The sequence below is a fragment of the Diorhabda carinulata genome, chromosome 1, assembly GCF_026250575.1.
Source record: "Diorhabda carinulata isolate Delta chromosome 1, icDioCari1.1, whole genome shotgun sequence".
NCBI classification, from domain to species: domain Eukaryota; kingdom Metazoa; phylum Arthropoda; class Insecta; order Coleoptera; family Chrysomelidae; genus Diorhabda; species Diorhabda carinulata.
The window spans coordinates 26,539,844-26,557,955 of NC_079460.1; the positions used below are offsets into that span (position 1 = coordinate 26,539,844).

The 18,112-nt window shown below is 29.5% G+C and overlaps 1 protein-coding gene across 2 annotated transcripts in view; it reads left to right on the forward strand.

Moving 5' to 3' along the window:
• The first annotated feature begins 128 nt into the window (after positions 1 to 128).
• Positions 129 to 18,112, forward strand: part of LOC130903390 (monocarboxylate transporter 13) — a 29,381-nt gene continuing 11,397 nt past the window's right edge. The window contains exons 1-2 of one of the 2 annotated variants that reach the window (XM_057815466.1): positions 129 to 251; positions 17,562 to 17,801. In XM_057815466.1, coding sequence (XP_057671449.1) covers positions 239 to 251; positions 17,562 to 17,801 — 253 coding nt within the window. In that variant the 5' untranslated portion in view covers positions 129 to 238. Of the gene's footprint in view, positions 252 to 540; positions 1,012 to 17,561; positions 17,802 to 18,112 lie in introns of those variants that run through there. The other variant, XM_057815459.1, reaches the window with a different exon arrangement.

An 18,112-nucleotide genomic window follows, 5' to 3' on the forward strand; every position in this document is an offset into this window, starting at 1 on the left:
ATTATTAAACCTGTTTCATTGGTCGATAGGATTTCGGCTCGGAATTCGATGATGTGCTTTAGATCTAGATGTGTGATATATCCATAGAGATATTGAGATATATATTTTATTAATTACTACTTTCACAAACAAAACTATAATGCCTTCAAGCGAGAAGCACAATTACTGTGAACCACAGTAATGGTCTATGGCCAGTTTATTTCAAAATGTTTGATTATATGTTAATGATATGTGATGAATGTGGAGAAGAAGTAAGTATTTTAAAAAACATTGTGAGGGTGGAGGCGCACTTAACGATTGTTCTTTACGAAAGCACTATGTTTTTAATAAAAATTAATTCCAAACGCTTGTTTCTTTCTCAGTAGTCCCCTACTACTTTTACAGGTTTCCTTATTTTCTCACAAGCAATCACCTTCCAGTGTGTTTACTAGGGTGTCAATGTACGACAGATAAAGACATGAAAATAATAAATTGTTCCTAGTTTAAACACACAATCTAACAGAACTCGATAAGCAATTTTTTAATTAAGCAGAACAGTTTTAATTCATTCGTATATAATTGATTACTAACAACAGCCGTTCGCAACAAATACATAAAATATTATGGCCTTCAACAATCACACAAAACTGTGTGAGTGTATTTACTAAAACGAAGCCTTCTATCAATAAAATGTTGCGATAAACTCGCGCTGCCTCATCTAGAAAAAGCAAGGGCTACTGCCATTACGTGTCTGTACAATGATAAGTTTTTATTTCTAATCGTTGAATAAAATATTAAATTAGTTGTTTGTACTAGTTTATTGTGCGGTACAAAGTGTGTTAGGCGCGTAGTGCAACCAAAACTCCCACAGTAGCAAATCCTAATTAGTTAGTGATTCCAAAATGCCTACAAGGTCTGAATATAGTGAAAGAGAAGCATGCGAACCTTTGGTGATAAAAACAGGAAGTCTCTCGACTACCAAGATTGAAGACTCCATCTGTAAACCCATCGATAATGTTAGAAGAAATAAAAGTAAGTCTTTAATTTAGTGTGAAATTTAATATAAAAATATTGAAATACATCGAAAGTATGGTAAGAACATTCATTGTGAGAACAGTTCCATAAAAATATTAGATATTTATTTTAGTATTTCTAACTCTGTAAGTCAAAGGTGAACCATCATAAGTGCATCTTTTTACATTTGAGACTTTTACTTCAAGTGCCTCATTTTTGATTGATTTTCATCGAGGAAAATTATCCTACATCCAAAATAACATGGTAGATGGAATATGGTAATAGATTATTTTGCATGTAGGATATTTTTAGTGAAAAAAAGCACTCATGATGGTTTAACTCAGACCTAAAGAATTGACCCAACAGGATTAGTTCACTTCCTCTTACTACTGGCTGAATTGGCTCTATGTTACTAATCATAAATAACCCTTATTCATAGCTCCTGTAATTATAATAAGCACATAATTTGTGATTTTCTTCTTGTCATAATAAAGTAATTTCATTTATAATTGATTGTCATCTATTTGTTTTCTTTTATACTTCATTGTTCAAAAAATTCATCAGGATTGTTATAGAAGTGTTCTTAGAATATTTTTGAAAGACACGAGGATATTATGCAGAAACCGTTATCATCGTTTCGCAATACATTTTTTATATTATATGACCAAACAAACAAAATATTTATTGATATTGTATAATATCTTGTATTTTCGTAATACATGTCTGTTGTTTTATATACAAAAAAATACATGTTCTACTTTAAATATTAGTCGCATTCAAAACATTCATTTATTTATCCGATCAAGTACAGTGAACCGTAAAATGTAGGACTGGTAAATATTGATATAAAGTTGTGGATCTGAATATATCAAGGTATATTGGAATTTTTATTGGTGATATTTTTTTCTTCGCAAATATTAATTTATTGGTACATTATATGTAATCGTGAGTCCTTTAATTTTTTTCAACCACTTTTTCACACTCTTAGATCATCGAATAAAGAAAGTTGAAATTTTTGACTTTTTCTAGTTATTTTTTTTTTCAGTTCATTGACTGGTGCTGAAGTTATCATTATTTTGAATTTTTCTATTTCTACTTCCCATAATTTTGCTAATTGGCATACTTTTGGGCTATACTGTAGTTTTTCGGTTTTAGGTATCACTATCATTATTTTATGCGATTAACAATTCTTATCTACAGTTCTGATTGAAAATTCTTATCATTAATAAGTTAATTTCACAATGACGTATATTTTAGGTAATCTTCACGGTCTTGTCACTTATTTTGAAGCTATATAAAAATAATTTATGTTTGACAAATATAAAAAGAAACTAATAGATATTATCACTCTACTGAATAAAGAATTTAAGAAATTTTAAAAATTTTCACTGACAAGTACGAATAATTACAAAAGTACTTATTATATTTTTTAGTGTCCTTCTTTATATAGGTACGCCTTTTTGTCATTCTTCTGAAATTTTTCATCCTATTGTGACTAAGTCGCCTCTCGATTCCTTAACAACTAAATTTTGAGTAGCCATAAACTTGAGAGATTACACACATAATAAGTGCATTTGTACTTTTCCGACAATTTGAAAGGATTTTCCACTAACAACAAAAACATAAATAAACAATGAAACTGGAGTGTAATAATATAGTTTGGAAGCCAATACGATAGGTTATCTTGGACGATATTTCTGGAATTTTATAGACAGAATCATCAACTGCGACACCATAAGTGGGTCAAGAGACGGCACCCATATTACATGAAAAAAAAACAGAATACATTTATTTTCTTCAACTGAAATGAAAAGCGTCAGGAGTTCATTACAGCTGTTCATCCGATTATGAGATAAAAGAATCTTTCGGTTGGAAATTTGCATGATTCTTTGATTAAATAACAAATGTATTTGAATAAACTAGTTCAAGAATTTTCTTGGCAGCTAATTTCTATTTATTTCTAATATTTTTTCGACAACCAATCAGGAGTAAATAACTAGAGTTATTCGACATAACGCTCATAGTACGCGCATTATATCGGATCTTTCAAAACGTTAGCATGCGAGTTATATCACCAAACAATCACATGTCTATAAGCAAATTTCAAAAATGCGGCAGCAGCTAAATACTTTTATGGCTCTCTCAACCGCTCGTTAGGGAGGAACTTAAACGTTCCACAAGCTTTGATTGGCTAAACCTTATTGTTAATTTGCGATTAATCTATGCGTTATAGACGTTATATGTGATTATTTGGTGATGTTTAATCGATTTTCTTAATGCAAATTGACGCTTGATAGAAATATTAAGCTTAATGATTCAGGTTATCAATGCTCATTGCTTAGATTATGAATAACATTAAATTTTTATAGTTTAGGCCGTTATGAATCATGATAAATATTTATTGGTTAGATTATGAATGATATTAAAATTTTATAGGTTAGATTAGGTTAGGTCGTTATGAATCATGTTGAATATTTATGTCGCTGAATTTTTATTTGTTCGATTATGAATGACATTAAATTTTTATAGGTTAGGTCGTTATGAGTGAAGTTGAATTTCATAGGTTAGGTAAGGTTAGTTGGAACAGATAAAGTTATATCATCTGTTTCAAAGATTTGCTGAAAATTCTTATTATTATGAGGAGAATAAGTATTGTTAAGAATAGAGTTTTTTGAGGTACAATTTTTACTTATTCCATTTGTGTTCTAGCGGCATTAGACATTTATTTAAACGTTATTGAATAGTGAAATTATATCCAAACAATACTTAATTATGTGGTTATACTACATTATTAAAAGTTTCATTGATTTTCAAGGAGTCTTTGATATAATCATAAGATTTTGTCAAAATTGTAGTTAAACAATTAGAAAGAGGTCCAATCGGAGTGTAAGTGATGCTACAATGGGTATAGCAGTAAAATTTAGCAGAAATACCGTTATAGTTTGTAAATTTCTTTTGTCAATATATCTAACCGTGGCAGTAAAAGAGATAAACTGAGAATAAATTACCAAATAACATAACAAATGCATTAAAATCTCATCAAGGACAAATCTAATAGTCCAAATGACTTTGGTTTTCTATGAAATATGAAATAAAGAAAAATTGAGAAAATTCACAAAGTAGTAAGCATATATATATATATATATATCCTTTATTTTTTCTTTGTTTTAAAGAAAAAAAAAAACATTGAAAAGGAATTTCAATATTTCAATCACTTTTAACACCACCATTAGTTGGAAAAATATAATATTAATTATCTCTGAAATTATATTCTGTTTATAATGACGATTAACGAAATGGTGACGTTCTTTTCATCACGCTTAAACCTTCAATAAACGTGTCTACTTTGTTTCAAATCTTTGTTTCATGTTTTATATTGTAAATCGTGAATTTCTATTATTCATTATAAATATTGACCAACGAGGTTACGGTTAACAGTATGTTGTAATACAACGCAATTAAACGCAATAAAAATGTGTATGAAATTGTTTAAAAAAATGACCTTGTATAAATGGTTAATCATTTCACATATGGTGTTTTGTTTTAATCTTATTTATATTGCAGATGTTCAACAAATATAAACTTCAAAACTGGTCTTTATGTAAAAATTGATTTTAGATAGTATATATTCCAAAAACAAAACTATATATCGATAAAAACATGTTATGTAATATTTAAACTTTGCAAATGTCTCTTCAATCAATAGAAAACACATTCCTCTGTTCTCTCTCAAGCATTTTCGTGAAAGAATGAATTCCATGCTTAAACAATTCTTGGTAATTTTCTGTAGTGGTTTGGTCTCCCTGAATAACAGTTTGTGAGGGTGGTATAAGGTTATTTCAATTTTAAGATATTATTCACTATAAATTATAATTAGTTTTTAGATAAAGTAAATGCAATAATAAAATGCGGACAAAACATATTACAGTGAAGATATTTCCTGAAAAGATATAACCTTAAAATTAATGACTTGAGCAAACTTATCAATTCAAATAATACAAATAATATTTTAGTATGTTGAATCTCTTAGAAAGATTGTGGGTGGCTCATTTTTCTCAGTGATCTCTTGCTAATGACAATATGTATTTAATAAGAGTACCCAAGTATTGTAAAACGTGAAATAAATACTTTAGAAATAGGATTCGGAGCAAACAATTCTCAATGTGAATTGATATAACAATACATCTTTAATAGATACTTACGTCATATTTGACCTTATTTAAGTATGCATTACACGCTAGATTTTCCTGCAAATAAAAGCGTTTATAAAGATAACACTTTGAATGATAATTGGTACATTTGAAGACAAATAGACAGTAATATTTACTTTTCAAATTTCAAGCAGTCTCCGACAATTAGTCAAGGTGTAAAAATCTTATAACAATTTATACTAAAACATAAGCTATCAATTTTTCTTAGCAATATTTTGTGATGCTGATATTATACAGTAGTGCATTAAAATTCGATATTAAATTCATAAAATCTTCAGAATTAGTTAGTTATTTATGAGGTTGAAGAAATAGGAAATTAAAGTAAAGTTGAATAAGTTGTAACAAACTATGTCCGTCACAAAGAAAAGTAATTATTCTCGATAGTTCTATTCCACTGGAAAATTAAGCCAAACTTCTTAACCTTCCTTCGACCAATAAACATCTTGAAATTTACATAACAAAGTCAAGATAAAATAGTTCTGCATAGAATCAATTATGTATTAGCCAATTAACAAAAAATTACAGTTGAGTTTACGTTATGCTGTCTTCCAAAAATCTTCTTTTTTATCACATTTTATTTAACTTATTTTATTAGTTTGTCTGTTTGTCTATTTATTCACTTAGATTGAATTTTCTAATAAAATTTTAACCAAAACCTATTGACTTCCAATTTCGCACATTTTATCGCTTTTAATGACAATACAATACTAATCAATAGTACTGTTTGAATTTTCAACTCAATTTTTAAATGAAACAGATTCTCCTATTTTGCATTTATGGCATTTAATGAAAGTATTTCAAATTAAATTTACTTTATTTTACTAATTTCATTACGATTTGTTGTGAAATGAATCTTTCATACGAGCCTTTAGCTAAATGAGGTTTTATATGTAAAATAACTTGGAAAGCTCAATGCTAGTGAACCAGTTAGGAGATCAAATTTCATTAGAGATATGAATATAAAAGTCAATCAAGCTTATGTAAATACTTACTCTAAAACTATTTTTAGTCTTATATAAAAAATTAAATCAGTTTTTTTAAAACCATCTTTTTTTATTTGTAATAAAAAATGATACATTTTTTTGGCACAATTGGAAGAATAACTGAATATTTAGAATCAAGTTTAGGCGTATAAATTGATTTTGTTTTACTTTTTAACCATTTTTTCACACATCTCTAATTTTTTAACTTTATCTCATTGTATATTAGTATTCACAACAACGAACATTAGCTTTATTTAATAGCGAAATGTTCAGCTTATTATAAGAAAGTAATAGTTCCTATATGACTTTCCGTTATGTTTCTGCACGTAGATGTTTATATACTTTTCCAATTGTATCAAGATTGACGCGAAAAATGTTTTTTTCTTTTTTTAGTGGATTTTAACTAAAGTGTGGTTTTGATTTTATTTTTCTTTGTGGAAGGAATAATTCATTTGTTTTGAAATGAAATGCAATTTACAGTACATACGTAAAATATGGAAACATGGATATAGTTTTGTTACGCTGGCTGATACAGTAACACATTTTGGGTTATGTAAACCAGTTGGATAACTCATTTGAGTTTTATATAATCGCCGTTGCTAGATGTAGAGTTTCTGAAATATACGACCATTATGAGACAACGTATATTTGCTTATTTACAGTTACTTTTTTCATTGTCGATGTAGCACAAAAGCAATTAATGGCCAATATTGTCTTTTGATATGAGAAATCTTCATTTTGCGAATAATACTCCGGCAAAGAAAATAAAACAATTAAAGATCATATCCATCTTGTTATTGGAAACAGAAATTCATTTAACTTTTCCAATTGTTTCCAAAAAATTAGTTTAGTATTCACTATTTTTAGTCCTTAAAAAGTCTGTCGCCTATTCACATACAATTTGCTTGCTGGTTATTCATAGCTTCTCTCTTTTAAACCAACGATTTCGAAATATAATGCAAAAAAACCCACAAATGCATGAAAGACATTCTATCTGATAGAACAAAATTAATATATTTCATACTATCTGGAAAGAGTTTATTCTGGAGTTAACTTTAATTCTAAAATTCCCAGTAATCTTCCCCTGTGATGGTTTCTTTCTCATAATAAGGTATTATAATGAAAATTTTTCCATACATCTATCTTTTGTGTATACTGCGTACTGACCAGTACTGGCTGTTTTATTCATCGATTATGTAATATAAAAATATATTTCTTCTTTACCGTATAATAGCAATATTAATATTATAATTACAAAAGCATCAAAGACTTTTTCAAATGTTGATAAATATAATGTGGTTAATGTATACTTGCTGATATCAACGGTTGCAATGAAAATGATGTTCCTAATTTGTTAACATTAATGGTCAATACAGCTACCGCCAGTTTGTATGCTACACCAACAATAAAAAAACTGTTCAAAAAAATTGTAAAGTATACGGCTCATATTAAAAAAAATTCATATTATAAGATATACGGTCCTGGTTAGAGGTGAACGAGTAATTTTTATTTTGCCAAGTAATTAAACTAAAAATCTTAGGAGATTACAAACATAAAGTGTTGAAGTTTTAAGTTAATAAAATACTATACTAAATCCATCCAACAAACAGAGCGACTCAAAAAACAACAATCGATGCGTGATCGAATCATGATCACCACGAGTCTTTGCATCTATTGGCTAAAATGAACATCTCTCCTTACGCTAGTCATCAGATGTAGCTGCAATCGGCCGGGGGTGTTAACTGTTTTTGGTACATCGCTACATGGTGGGAAGGGTCAGTTACTGTTGGTAATTGATCAAATTAACAGCTGATTCGACCTATTCCTATCTCACACTATTTTATTTTATATAGTTGGTAGCCACGCTTATATTAATTTCTAATTTAGTTGAGTTGGCAGGGGACAATAACTCTGATATGTTCAATGACAGTAAAGTAGTGACACAAAAATTGTGACAAACGTGCTACAATTTGTAGTTTTTAAGAACTTTTAAGTATTGAGCAACAACCTTACGATTGTTCAGCAAGAGTTTTGTTAATCAAAACAAGTATCATTTATTCATCATTTAACAACAAAGAACCCAAATCTACTGAAAATAACAACAGGTTATAGGCCCAGGGCAGCTGTGAAAGGATTTCTTTGGAAGTCAGGATAGGAAAGCAACCGCAAAGTCGAGAAAAGCAGTCCAGAGAGTCAGAGTCAGATTGTAAATTCATTTTGTTTATTTGAAAATTGTCAGAATTTGAAGCAAAATGGATACCATATATTAATATTTTTAAAATATTTTTAATATTTTTAAAATGTCAGATACTGGTACGGCTGAAGAAACTGCTAATTTTTGTTGCCACAGTCTACTTTGAAAAAGACCAAAAAACTTTTTAATATTCAATTATTATTAATTTAATGATTACAATACAGATGAAGCTAAAACAAGGAAAAACTCTAAAAATCTAGCGGAACTTGTCGAAGAAATTTCGAAGAACTATGAGAAAATAAATCTTCGTTTGAGAAATCTGATTTAAAGAACATTGACCAATACAAGCAATAAGTTCGTATAATACTCGCTGTTGATAGTTCTTCTTTTTTTAAGATAGTCAATAAAAATTATCCCACGCACATCCCAAAAAACCGACGCCATGACATTGCCAGCTGATGGAACGGTCCTTGCCTTCTTTGGAGCCGGTTTTCCCTTTTCAGTCTATTGGTTTGATTGTTTTTTTCTTTCGGCTCGATTCAAATATATTTACGACGCTGTTTTTGTTCCATTGTGAGCAAACGCGGTACCTACCTTGCGCACACTTTTTGAAATGCCTACTATGCCTGCTAGCTAGCGCACTTTCAGTCGACGATCATACAGTATCGCTTTGTGGATTTTCTTCGTCATTACTGTAATGACCTCATTTGGTCGACCAGTGCGATGCTGGTCTTCGCAGGTCATACAGCCTTGTTTAAACTCTGCTATCCAATATTTTACGAAACGATAACAGTAGAGCACTCGTACCCAGAGTAGAATCTAGTTCAGCTTTTATATTGGTTGGGCTAACGCTTTTCAAATATAATCGAAATATTTCACTAAACTAAAATCTAAAAAAACCAAAGTAGTGATATTATATATCAAGTAACTTGTAATGATTTTGACGTCGTTTATAGAACAGACATTTAGAAAATAGATTAAAAGGTCATCAATATGATGACGAAAAAGCTGTCAATGATAAAAAAGACCTGAACAATTTGGTAATACTAAATAAACATCTTGGAAAAATTAACGCACAAAAAATTAATATGAATCAAAGTTTTTGTAGATCATGTTTTAAATTTGAAATTTACATATAATATTGAACGTGACGTTCGGAAACTGTCTACCTGATTCCGAAAAGTTATCATTTGTTCATAAACATAAAAAAAACATTCTCCTATAGAAATCATCTTCTTCGAGCTCTTGAGTTGGTATCATTTTATTATTATTACGTACAGTTAACTAAATTCAAAATTATCATTCAATAATTTCATCATCGTATTATTTATTCACTTCTGATGTCATCATAACAGTTCTATTAGATATAAAATATAGCTACTTTCAAAATTTTGAGAGGTTTATGTTGTTGTATAAATTCTTTGGTTCGAGTTATATTTTGATATTTAATATCGCTCTGTTATTTTTTTTCCTCCAATTTATTTCTAAAATTAGTGATAAAATTACCAGTGTCAGATGTTCAACCCTTTTTTCGACATTTATTGCAAAATTTTTGTGAAATGTTATTAGTAATTAGTTTACTTATTATTATGCCTCTCAATTAATTTCCTACAATATTCTATACCTATCTTCAACTGTTTCGGAAATATGATTTCCATGATATTTATTTAGTTTGTTTCGGTCTTTTCTATCATTGACAGCTTTTTCGTTCCTTTGTATGTGAACAATTTCAAAAAATTCTCTTTTTCTTGTATTCGATTCCGATTCAAGAATTTTTGAATTTTCATAAACTAATGTATGTTTTCATGTTATTTCATGATTTGTAGTTCAATTTTTTTATCATATTGATGACCTTTTAATCTATTTTATAAATGTCTGCTCTATAAACAACGTCACAATTATTATAAGTTATTTGATATATAATATCACTTCTTTTGTATTAAAGTGTTGTGTTATTTCAGGCTTTTTGTATGTGATCATCAGTTCTCTATTTGTCCGTCTTCTCCAGATACCTTCTACAATTTTGATACTCTCATGGATTTTGCACTTAGGTTTAATACTAATAAACTATTTTATGCTGAAATGCCGGAAAGTATAAAAACTGCAAACCTCAGTAACCTATGAATGACGCTGCTCATGAGAATTAACAGTAGACTGCCATTTGAGGGAAATAAATAATTAAATTGAAAAAATCATAAACAAAAGAAAAAACCCGTCAGCTGATCGTAACTACCCACCGGTCTATCATAGTCGAAAGGATCATATTATATGACCACGTATTCATTAACTCGATCAGTTTCCGAAAAGTCCTAATATCAATCTTCTTTTTCAGGGCATAAATTTTTTGCGTTCTATAATTTTTTTACCAGTAATTTTTTCAACAATTGCCCATATTTTCTTATAATTATAAGCATCGCTATTAATACACTTTTTTAATATCATTGTTTCGTTTTTGTGATTAAATTTGATAGTTTATTTCTAACAGATTGTTTTAAGTTAATAGGATTTGTTGAATATTGTTTAAAAAGTTGATTTTTCTCCATGAATTTACTCAGTAGGAAATTTGTCATCGATGGTGCAATTTTCTTTGATTTCTTTTTTAAATTTTATAAAACCTAGTATAGTTTCGAATTATTTTGTTAATTATTTTGAGTAATATTAATTCGGTTGTATTTGTATCTTTTTCCAATTTCACAGAGTGAGTTTTATGTATGGAGCGCCTCAATTATCTCGGAAACGTATTGTATAAAAATTTTAATAAATTTTTGTGCGCAAGGGTCTTGTGTTACGGCCGGTATTATGGTGGTGTTTATATTGTTGTTAGATCTTTTCTTTTTCCGGAAAAATAATAAACTTTGTTATTTCAAATGGATCACTCTATATATTTTGTGTGTTTAGAAATCCTTAAGAAATACTAATTATTTTTTATGTAATATTCTCTATAACTAAATGCCATCATTTCGGAGTTGTAGCTACATTAACAGTATCTCCACCAAAGTTACAATAAATATTGTTCATTTAGATCGCTACGATTAAATAAACCCGTTTAATTTGAATATTCTTTAATTATTTATGTGCTAATGCAAATCTCGTAACGAGGTCTAGTGTCAGTAAGTCAGTAAAAAGTTTAACGAAACTGGTGCAGTAAAATATTTATCCAATTTTAGAAAATATACAGTAAAGGCAATTACAGCAAATGCTGTAGTCCATTTACTTTAATACAACAAGCCATATGATTTTTAAAACTTTGCAGTAGATTTTGCAACATCCCTGACTTCTTCTTATCTCTGCGGTAATCCTACTTTTTAATTCCTGAATATTGGCAGGTTTTGTTTTATAAACGATGTTTTTTAAGTAACCCCACAGTAAATAGTCTAAAGGATTCATGTCGAGTGATCGCGGAATAATTCGATAAAACCACGCCTTCCAATCCATCTTCTGGAAAACACATTATTTAGGAATTGCCTCACCACACACGCATAGTCAAATGGGGCACCATCTTGTTATAGCCAAATATTATCGTTTGGGATATTGTTATTGTCTGAAAATTTCTAATAATAGTTTTTTTTAATCTAATTGAAAATACTTACTTGGATTTGGAAATATCAGAACCAACTCAGGTATAATACTATTTTCCGATAAAACTAAATACGCCGGACTATTTAAATAACCCTATATGAAAAAGGGACCAATTATTTTGTCGCCTATTATTCCAGCCCATACAATCAGTTTTTCGGGATATTGGGTGTGGGATTTACACATCCAACGAGGATTGTTAATGACCAATATCTACAATTATGCCGATTCACGTTTCCCTTAATACAAAAAGGGGCCTCATCGCAAAACATAACATTATTTAAAAAATTTGGATCGTTTTTATTGTAACATTTTTCTATCATTAGGTCTGCAAACTCTTCGCGTCTATCAAAATCATCATCTGACAACACTTGAACCAACGTTACTCTGTATGGATGGAATTTATTATGTAAAATTTTCATTACGAATGTTTGCGACATATCAAGTTTCCTGGATATTTTTCTTGTACTCAAGTCTTCTAACAGAGCACAAACACAAAGATTTGTTTTCAGTTGATGCAGTTTTTCTGCGCCCTGATTTGGATAAATCTTTTACTGAACCTAATCTTACTATGGGATTTCGATTAGGATATTCATTCTTTTTCAGATAAACGATCCTTTATGACAAACACAAATGTAGCTATAACTCCGAAATTATGGCATTTAGGTATAGGAAACATTGATGAAAAATAATAAGTATTTCTTAAGGATTTCGAAAAGCGAAAAATTTACAGAATCATCTATTTGAAATAACAAAGTTCATTATTTTTCCGGAAAAAGAAAAGATCTAATTTTTAAAAATTTTATTTAATTTATTTTACACAGATTTTTATGTTACTACAATGAAGTCTAAAGTCATTCTCTTAGATTTTATTATAATTAACAATAAATAAATATCGTATTGCTGATACAGCAGACTAGCGACCTCATACAAATAAAGTCAAATTTGTTAAAATTAATAATAAAGAAAGGTCTTATTGCTGACACAGCAGACTAACGACCTCGTACAAATAAAACAATGATATTGCGGATATATAAATTTCATTCCATAACTCCTCTCTCCTCAAATGGAATTCAAGGGCGTAAGGGCGGTGAAACAACTTGAGTGATGTAGGTGCTTTTAGGAGTTTCTTTTCTTGTACATAAACTAAGTATCAAGTGTTTCTTTCTAAATATGTAGATACTGCAAAAGATTAAGATTATTATCGTGATACTACTAAAGCCATATATGGAGATGTTCTGGTGGGTTCGAATTTCTTCTCGTGGATTTTCGTTCTTTTCTTGAAGGAGTACTTGATGAAGTTTATCCAGGTGAACTTTTTCTATTTTCAATTTTTGTACCTTCATAATTGGGAAAGAGGTTTCGGTAATTTCTTCTAATGTTAGGGCGTGTCCTGTAATTGTACTCTTTTCGTTCGAATATGATACAGATGAGGTTTTAATTTGGCAGCTGGGTGGAATAATAAAAAGGTAGGTGCCATGTAAAATTGTGATGTCACTATCTTTGCAATTTAGTTTCATCTTTGTTGGCTCTGGAAAAATACCGATGTAGTGGCTATTACTTAGTTCTTCTATGAGTTGGAATTCGTTTGGACAGGCACTTGCTTGCAGTTATTTATGTCACTGAATGAGAGATGTCACACAGTCTGTTTTCTTCGTTGGCTGGACTCGATTCTCTTCACATAGAAATTTGGATTGCAGATCGGTACATTCTTCTTCTTGGTATTGGTACAAATTGTTGCTCATTATAATGAAGGGTGATTGGGGAATAATAATAGTCTGATTTATATTTGGAATGGAATAGAGATGAAAATGATCAAAGGAGTTTGGGTGGGCCAGAGGAAAATTGTTCGCATGAACTACTTTTGTTTTCACTATCTTATAAAAATTTAAGGAGTCATCCGCTGTGAATAATATTTGATCTTTATTGTGGAATCTGTGTAAATTTGTTATAATTTCTCTAAATATATCTGGAGAAATTAAGCTAGGTTGTACGGCATTTAAAAAAGAAAAACCTATTGAGTTTCCGATATCTTTCAAAAATCTTAAAATTAGGTCTAAATTAAATTTTAGCTGATCTATAATATCTCTTATTTCTAAATATTGATTAACATTACTTCTAGATTCATTTAATATTATTTGTGTTTCTGTTATTTTATTGAAAATTGATATTTGGTTTCTGTTCAATGTTGATAATGTATCATTTAATACATTCATAGATTTTTGGTTTAATGAAATATGATTATTGAGTTTTCTTACAATTTTATTTTGGCTATTTTCTAATTGAGAAATACTGTTGTTAATTTCTATTGCGTCTTGTTTGTCTAGGTTTCCTGATATGAATTTTACGAGAGATCCTAGAGGATTGATTAATGCTCTTTTGGATAATTTGCTAGGAAAAATTGAGAACATTTTTTTATTTATGTTATCAATTTCAAGATGTAAGTGTTTGTACATTGTAAAAAGTGCAAGTCTATTGGGAGCTGTGGAGTTTTCAATTACAATTCTTAATTGTCGAAAAGAGGAAGTTTTAACTTTAGCTTTTCCTAATTTGTAAGGCAGAATACCGGGGTTTTCGTTAGTCAGTTTCCTGGGAGGTTTAAATAAAAGTTTGTGGTAGGTATTTTGAGGAGTTGTAACTGTAATCCCTTCTGATTTCAGAACATGCTTGGGTTTGTAAGGAGGTTTAGTCTTTGCTTGTCTGTCTGTTTGTTTTTTGTAACCTATGGTACCGGGTTCGATAGTAGGAGGATCAGAACGTTTTTTGTTTCGTTTTTCAATAGTTTTTAATTTGTTTTCGAGTAAACTTTTATGTAGATTGTCATATAATATTTACATTGTTTCCTTATGTTTATTGAGTTGAGGATTTATAAGTTGTTTGTCGGAGTTTATAATAAAAGGATCTTTAAGTTCTAGATGTCCAAAAATTAGATCTGTTGGTTATTGTTTTGTCACGGAGTGTATAGAATTGTTATATCCTATAATTGAATAACTCAGTTTTTCGAAAAGAGTAAGTTTTGGTTTAGTAATTGAAAGAGTTCTCATATGTTCTAGGAGTGTTGAATGAAACCTTTCAGCAATTGAATTACTATTTGTATTGAATGGGAGAGTGTAGTGCCAATTGATATTATATAATTTGGCAAATTCTTTGATCATATTTTGGCAGAACTCGGTTCCATTATCCGAGATTATATTTTCGGGTATTTTAAAACGGGAAACAAATTTTAATAAAGATTGGTAACCGTGGATAGCTGAAAGTGATGGGCTAAAAATATTTTTTAATTCCTGAATAGTTACATTTATACCTCTGTGGTTTGTTATATCTTCATGACAGTTTTTCATTAAATTAAGTTGCTTATTTTCATTAAGGATATCAAATAGAAGGGTGTTTGATTTGAGTAATTTGAAGGTAGAATTTCTGGTGTGAATCTACACATACGAGTATTTTTATAACTTCATTGTCTTCATTTTGAAAGTAAAATACGTATTGTTTCTTTGGAACCCCATATTATTTAAGGAATATTATAATTTGAGATTGAAAGGATTCGTTGGTAACATATAGTTGCTATCTAGTTCTGACATTCTTATCGAAAAGCTTTTTTATTTCTTGACGAGTGTTTTTACCTACTTTTATTATAATAATTTGGTTGACAAAATTATTAAAAGGTAATATGTATTTATATATGTAGATTGGGTCTTCTTGATTTGTGGGTACCGTTTCGTTTTCAGGGTCTATTTGGGCAATTATGGAAGAATTTTTTGGAATGGGACTTTGGTTAAGGTTTTTGTTGAATTCTTTCATGTATTCGAGAAATGATGTTGAATCTACAGGGCGAATTTCTACTCTACTTAAAGCGTTTGCGTTACTATTTGATTTACCTTGTTTGTATACAATTTCGTAATCAAATTCCACTAATTTTAATCTCCAACGTACTAATCGCGAGTTTGGCTCTTTTAGAGACATTAACCACTGTAGGAGCTTATGATCTGTAACAATTTTGAATTTTCTACCAAAAATGTAAGGTCTAAAGTATTTTGTAGCATATACTATGACCAAAAGTTCCTTTTCTATTATAGAATAGAATGTTTCTGCATAATTGAGTGTGCGTGAGGCCTATGAAATTGGTTTATCCTGACCAATAGGGCCTTGGGATAGAATTGCACCGATACCAAAATTATTAGCATCTGTAGTTATGATAAAGTCTTTAGTAAAATTGGATGAGGCTAAAATTGGTTGGTTAGTTAGTAAAGCTTTACAATCCTCGAAAGTTTTAATGTATAATGGATAGTTTATATTTATTTTAGCGCCCTTTTTCAAACACAGCGTGAAAGGCTTTTTCGCGAAGTTATTAATAAATTTGCGATAATATTCTGGCAATCCTAGGAATGATTCTATTTCGCGAACCGTTTTCGGAATCAGGTAATTTTGGATAGCTTGAATCTTTTCCGGGTTTGGTTTTATCCCGTCTGCCGAAAAGCTATAAATGATAAAAAAGATCTAAATAATTTAAGTAAAACGTATAGCTCTATTTTGTAAATTTTAATAAATCTACAAATAATTTAATTGATTACTACTATATGTTTGAGATATAGGGACCAAGGAAAAATTAATTTTCCTATTAGAACAAAGTGCTAGCTAGATTCTATTCTTATTTTGATATTCATGTTGTAGGTGATCTATTGATCAATATCAATAAGCAATTGTCAGTGTCAATATCATATTTTGATAAAGACTTAAAGAAAAGTCGAAACGTCGAAACCAAAGAAACAGTATTTTTATTACATAAATTTAAATCTAAATTTGATATAACGAGATGAATGCTTATTTTAATGTAACCGTAAAAGAGATTGGTGATTAATTCTTTGGAAGTACATAGAGAAAAAAAGTTTCTGTATTTTTTTATTGGAAAAATCCATCCTAATTTCAAATGGACAAAAATCGAATACATTTTAATCAAGATGAATTTAACAATTAAACAATTTAACTTAAGGTTAACATAATATAAACATGTAATTGTAGACCAATTATAAGCGAAATAAGTATTCAAAGTTTATATACGTACTTTTTTAGCCACTTATTTATCTTTGGTTCAATTTTTATCACACTATTTTGGTAAGGTTATAGCATTCTTTTAAGATTAGAACTAATTTCATCAAAAACTAAGCCCGGAAAGTTGGTTGGTTGATACCGGCATCCAAATATGTAGGTCGTAACCTGATAAAATGTCGCTGGTATTCCGACTATAAAGCATATTTATGATTACTTGACGTACGTAATGTGGTCATTTTTACAAATATTTCTGTCCGTTCTATTTTATCTAATATATCTGTAATATTTTACTCTGTAGTACTGTAATGTACAAATATGTAGATTGATAGTACCTTTATATTGTAGGGATTTATTAGGAATTGTCTGATGTTTCAAATTTACTAAGGTTTGCGTCAATTATCTCTTTGTATATATAGTCACAACTGGTATGAGTTTTTTCGTATTAATTGAAACGCCACTGCTTTGAATATTTATTTTGAGTATTCCCAAATACGTTCTAATCATATTAACACTACACATAATATATACATTAAAGTAATATTATTTTCGTTTCAGGTGTTATCTTGTTAGAACATAAAAAGAATGATAAAAACATGGTGAAATGGAAATTGGTACCACCTGATGGCGGATGGGGGTGGTTGGTGTTATTCGGAGCCACGATGGTCAACATTTTGGTGCCAGGCACTATCAAATCTTTTGGAGTTCTCTTTGTTGAATTCTTGGAAGCATTCGATTCAACCACAGCAGAAGGAATGTGGATACCAGCTCTGTGTTATTTTTTGTATAGTTCGTTAGGTAAGAAACCACAAGAAATTGTAACAAAAAAGGGCACCCTAACATTATATACAATTTTTTTTCTATCGAGTATATGTGCGGTATATACATTTTTACGTCAGCATATATTTTTCAACTAAACATTTGAAGTATATGTTTACATATGTTCCCCATTTTTAATATTTTAATGATAATTTTAACAATGTTTCCATTTGTTTATTTGCTCATATTTCATTATTATGAACCCTATTTTATCAGTAAGTAATATTTTGATACATCTACATTTTTCTATATAGCTTTTGATTTCATTTGTTTTTCATTTTAAACCGTAT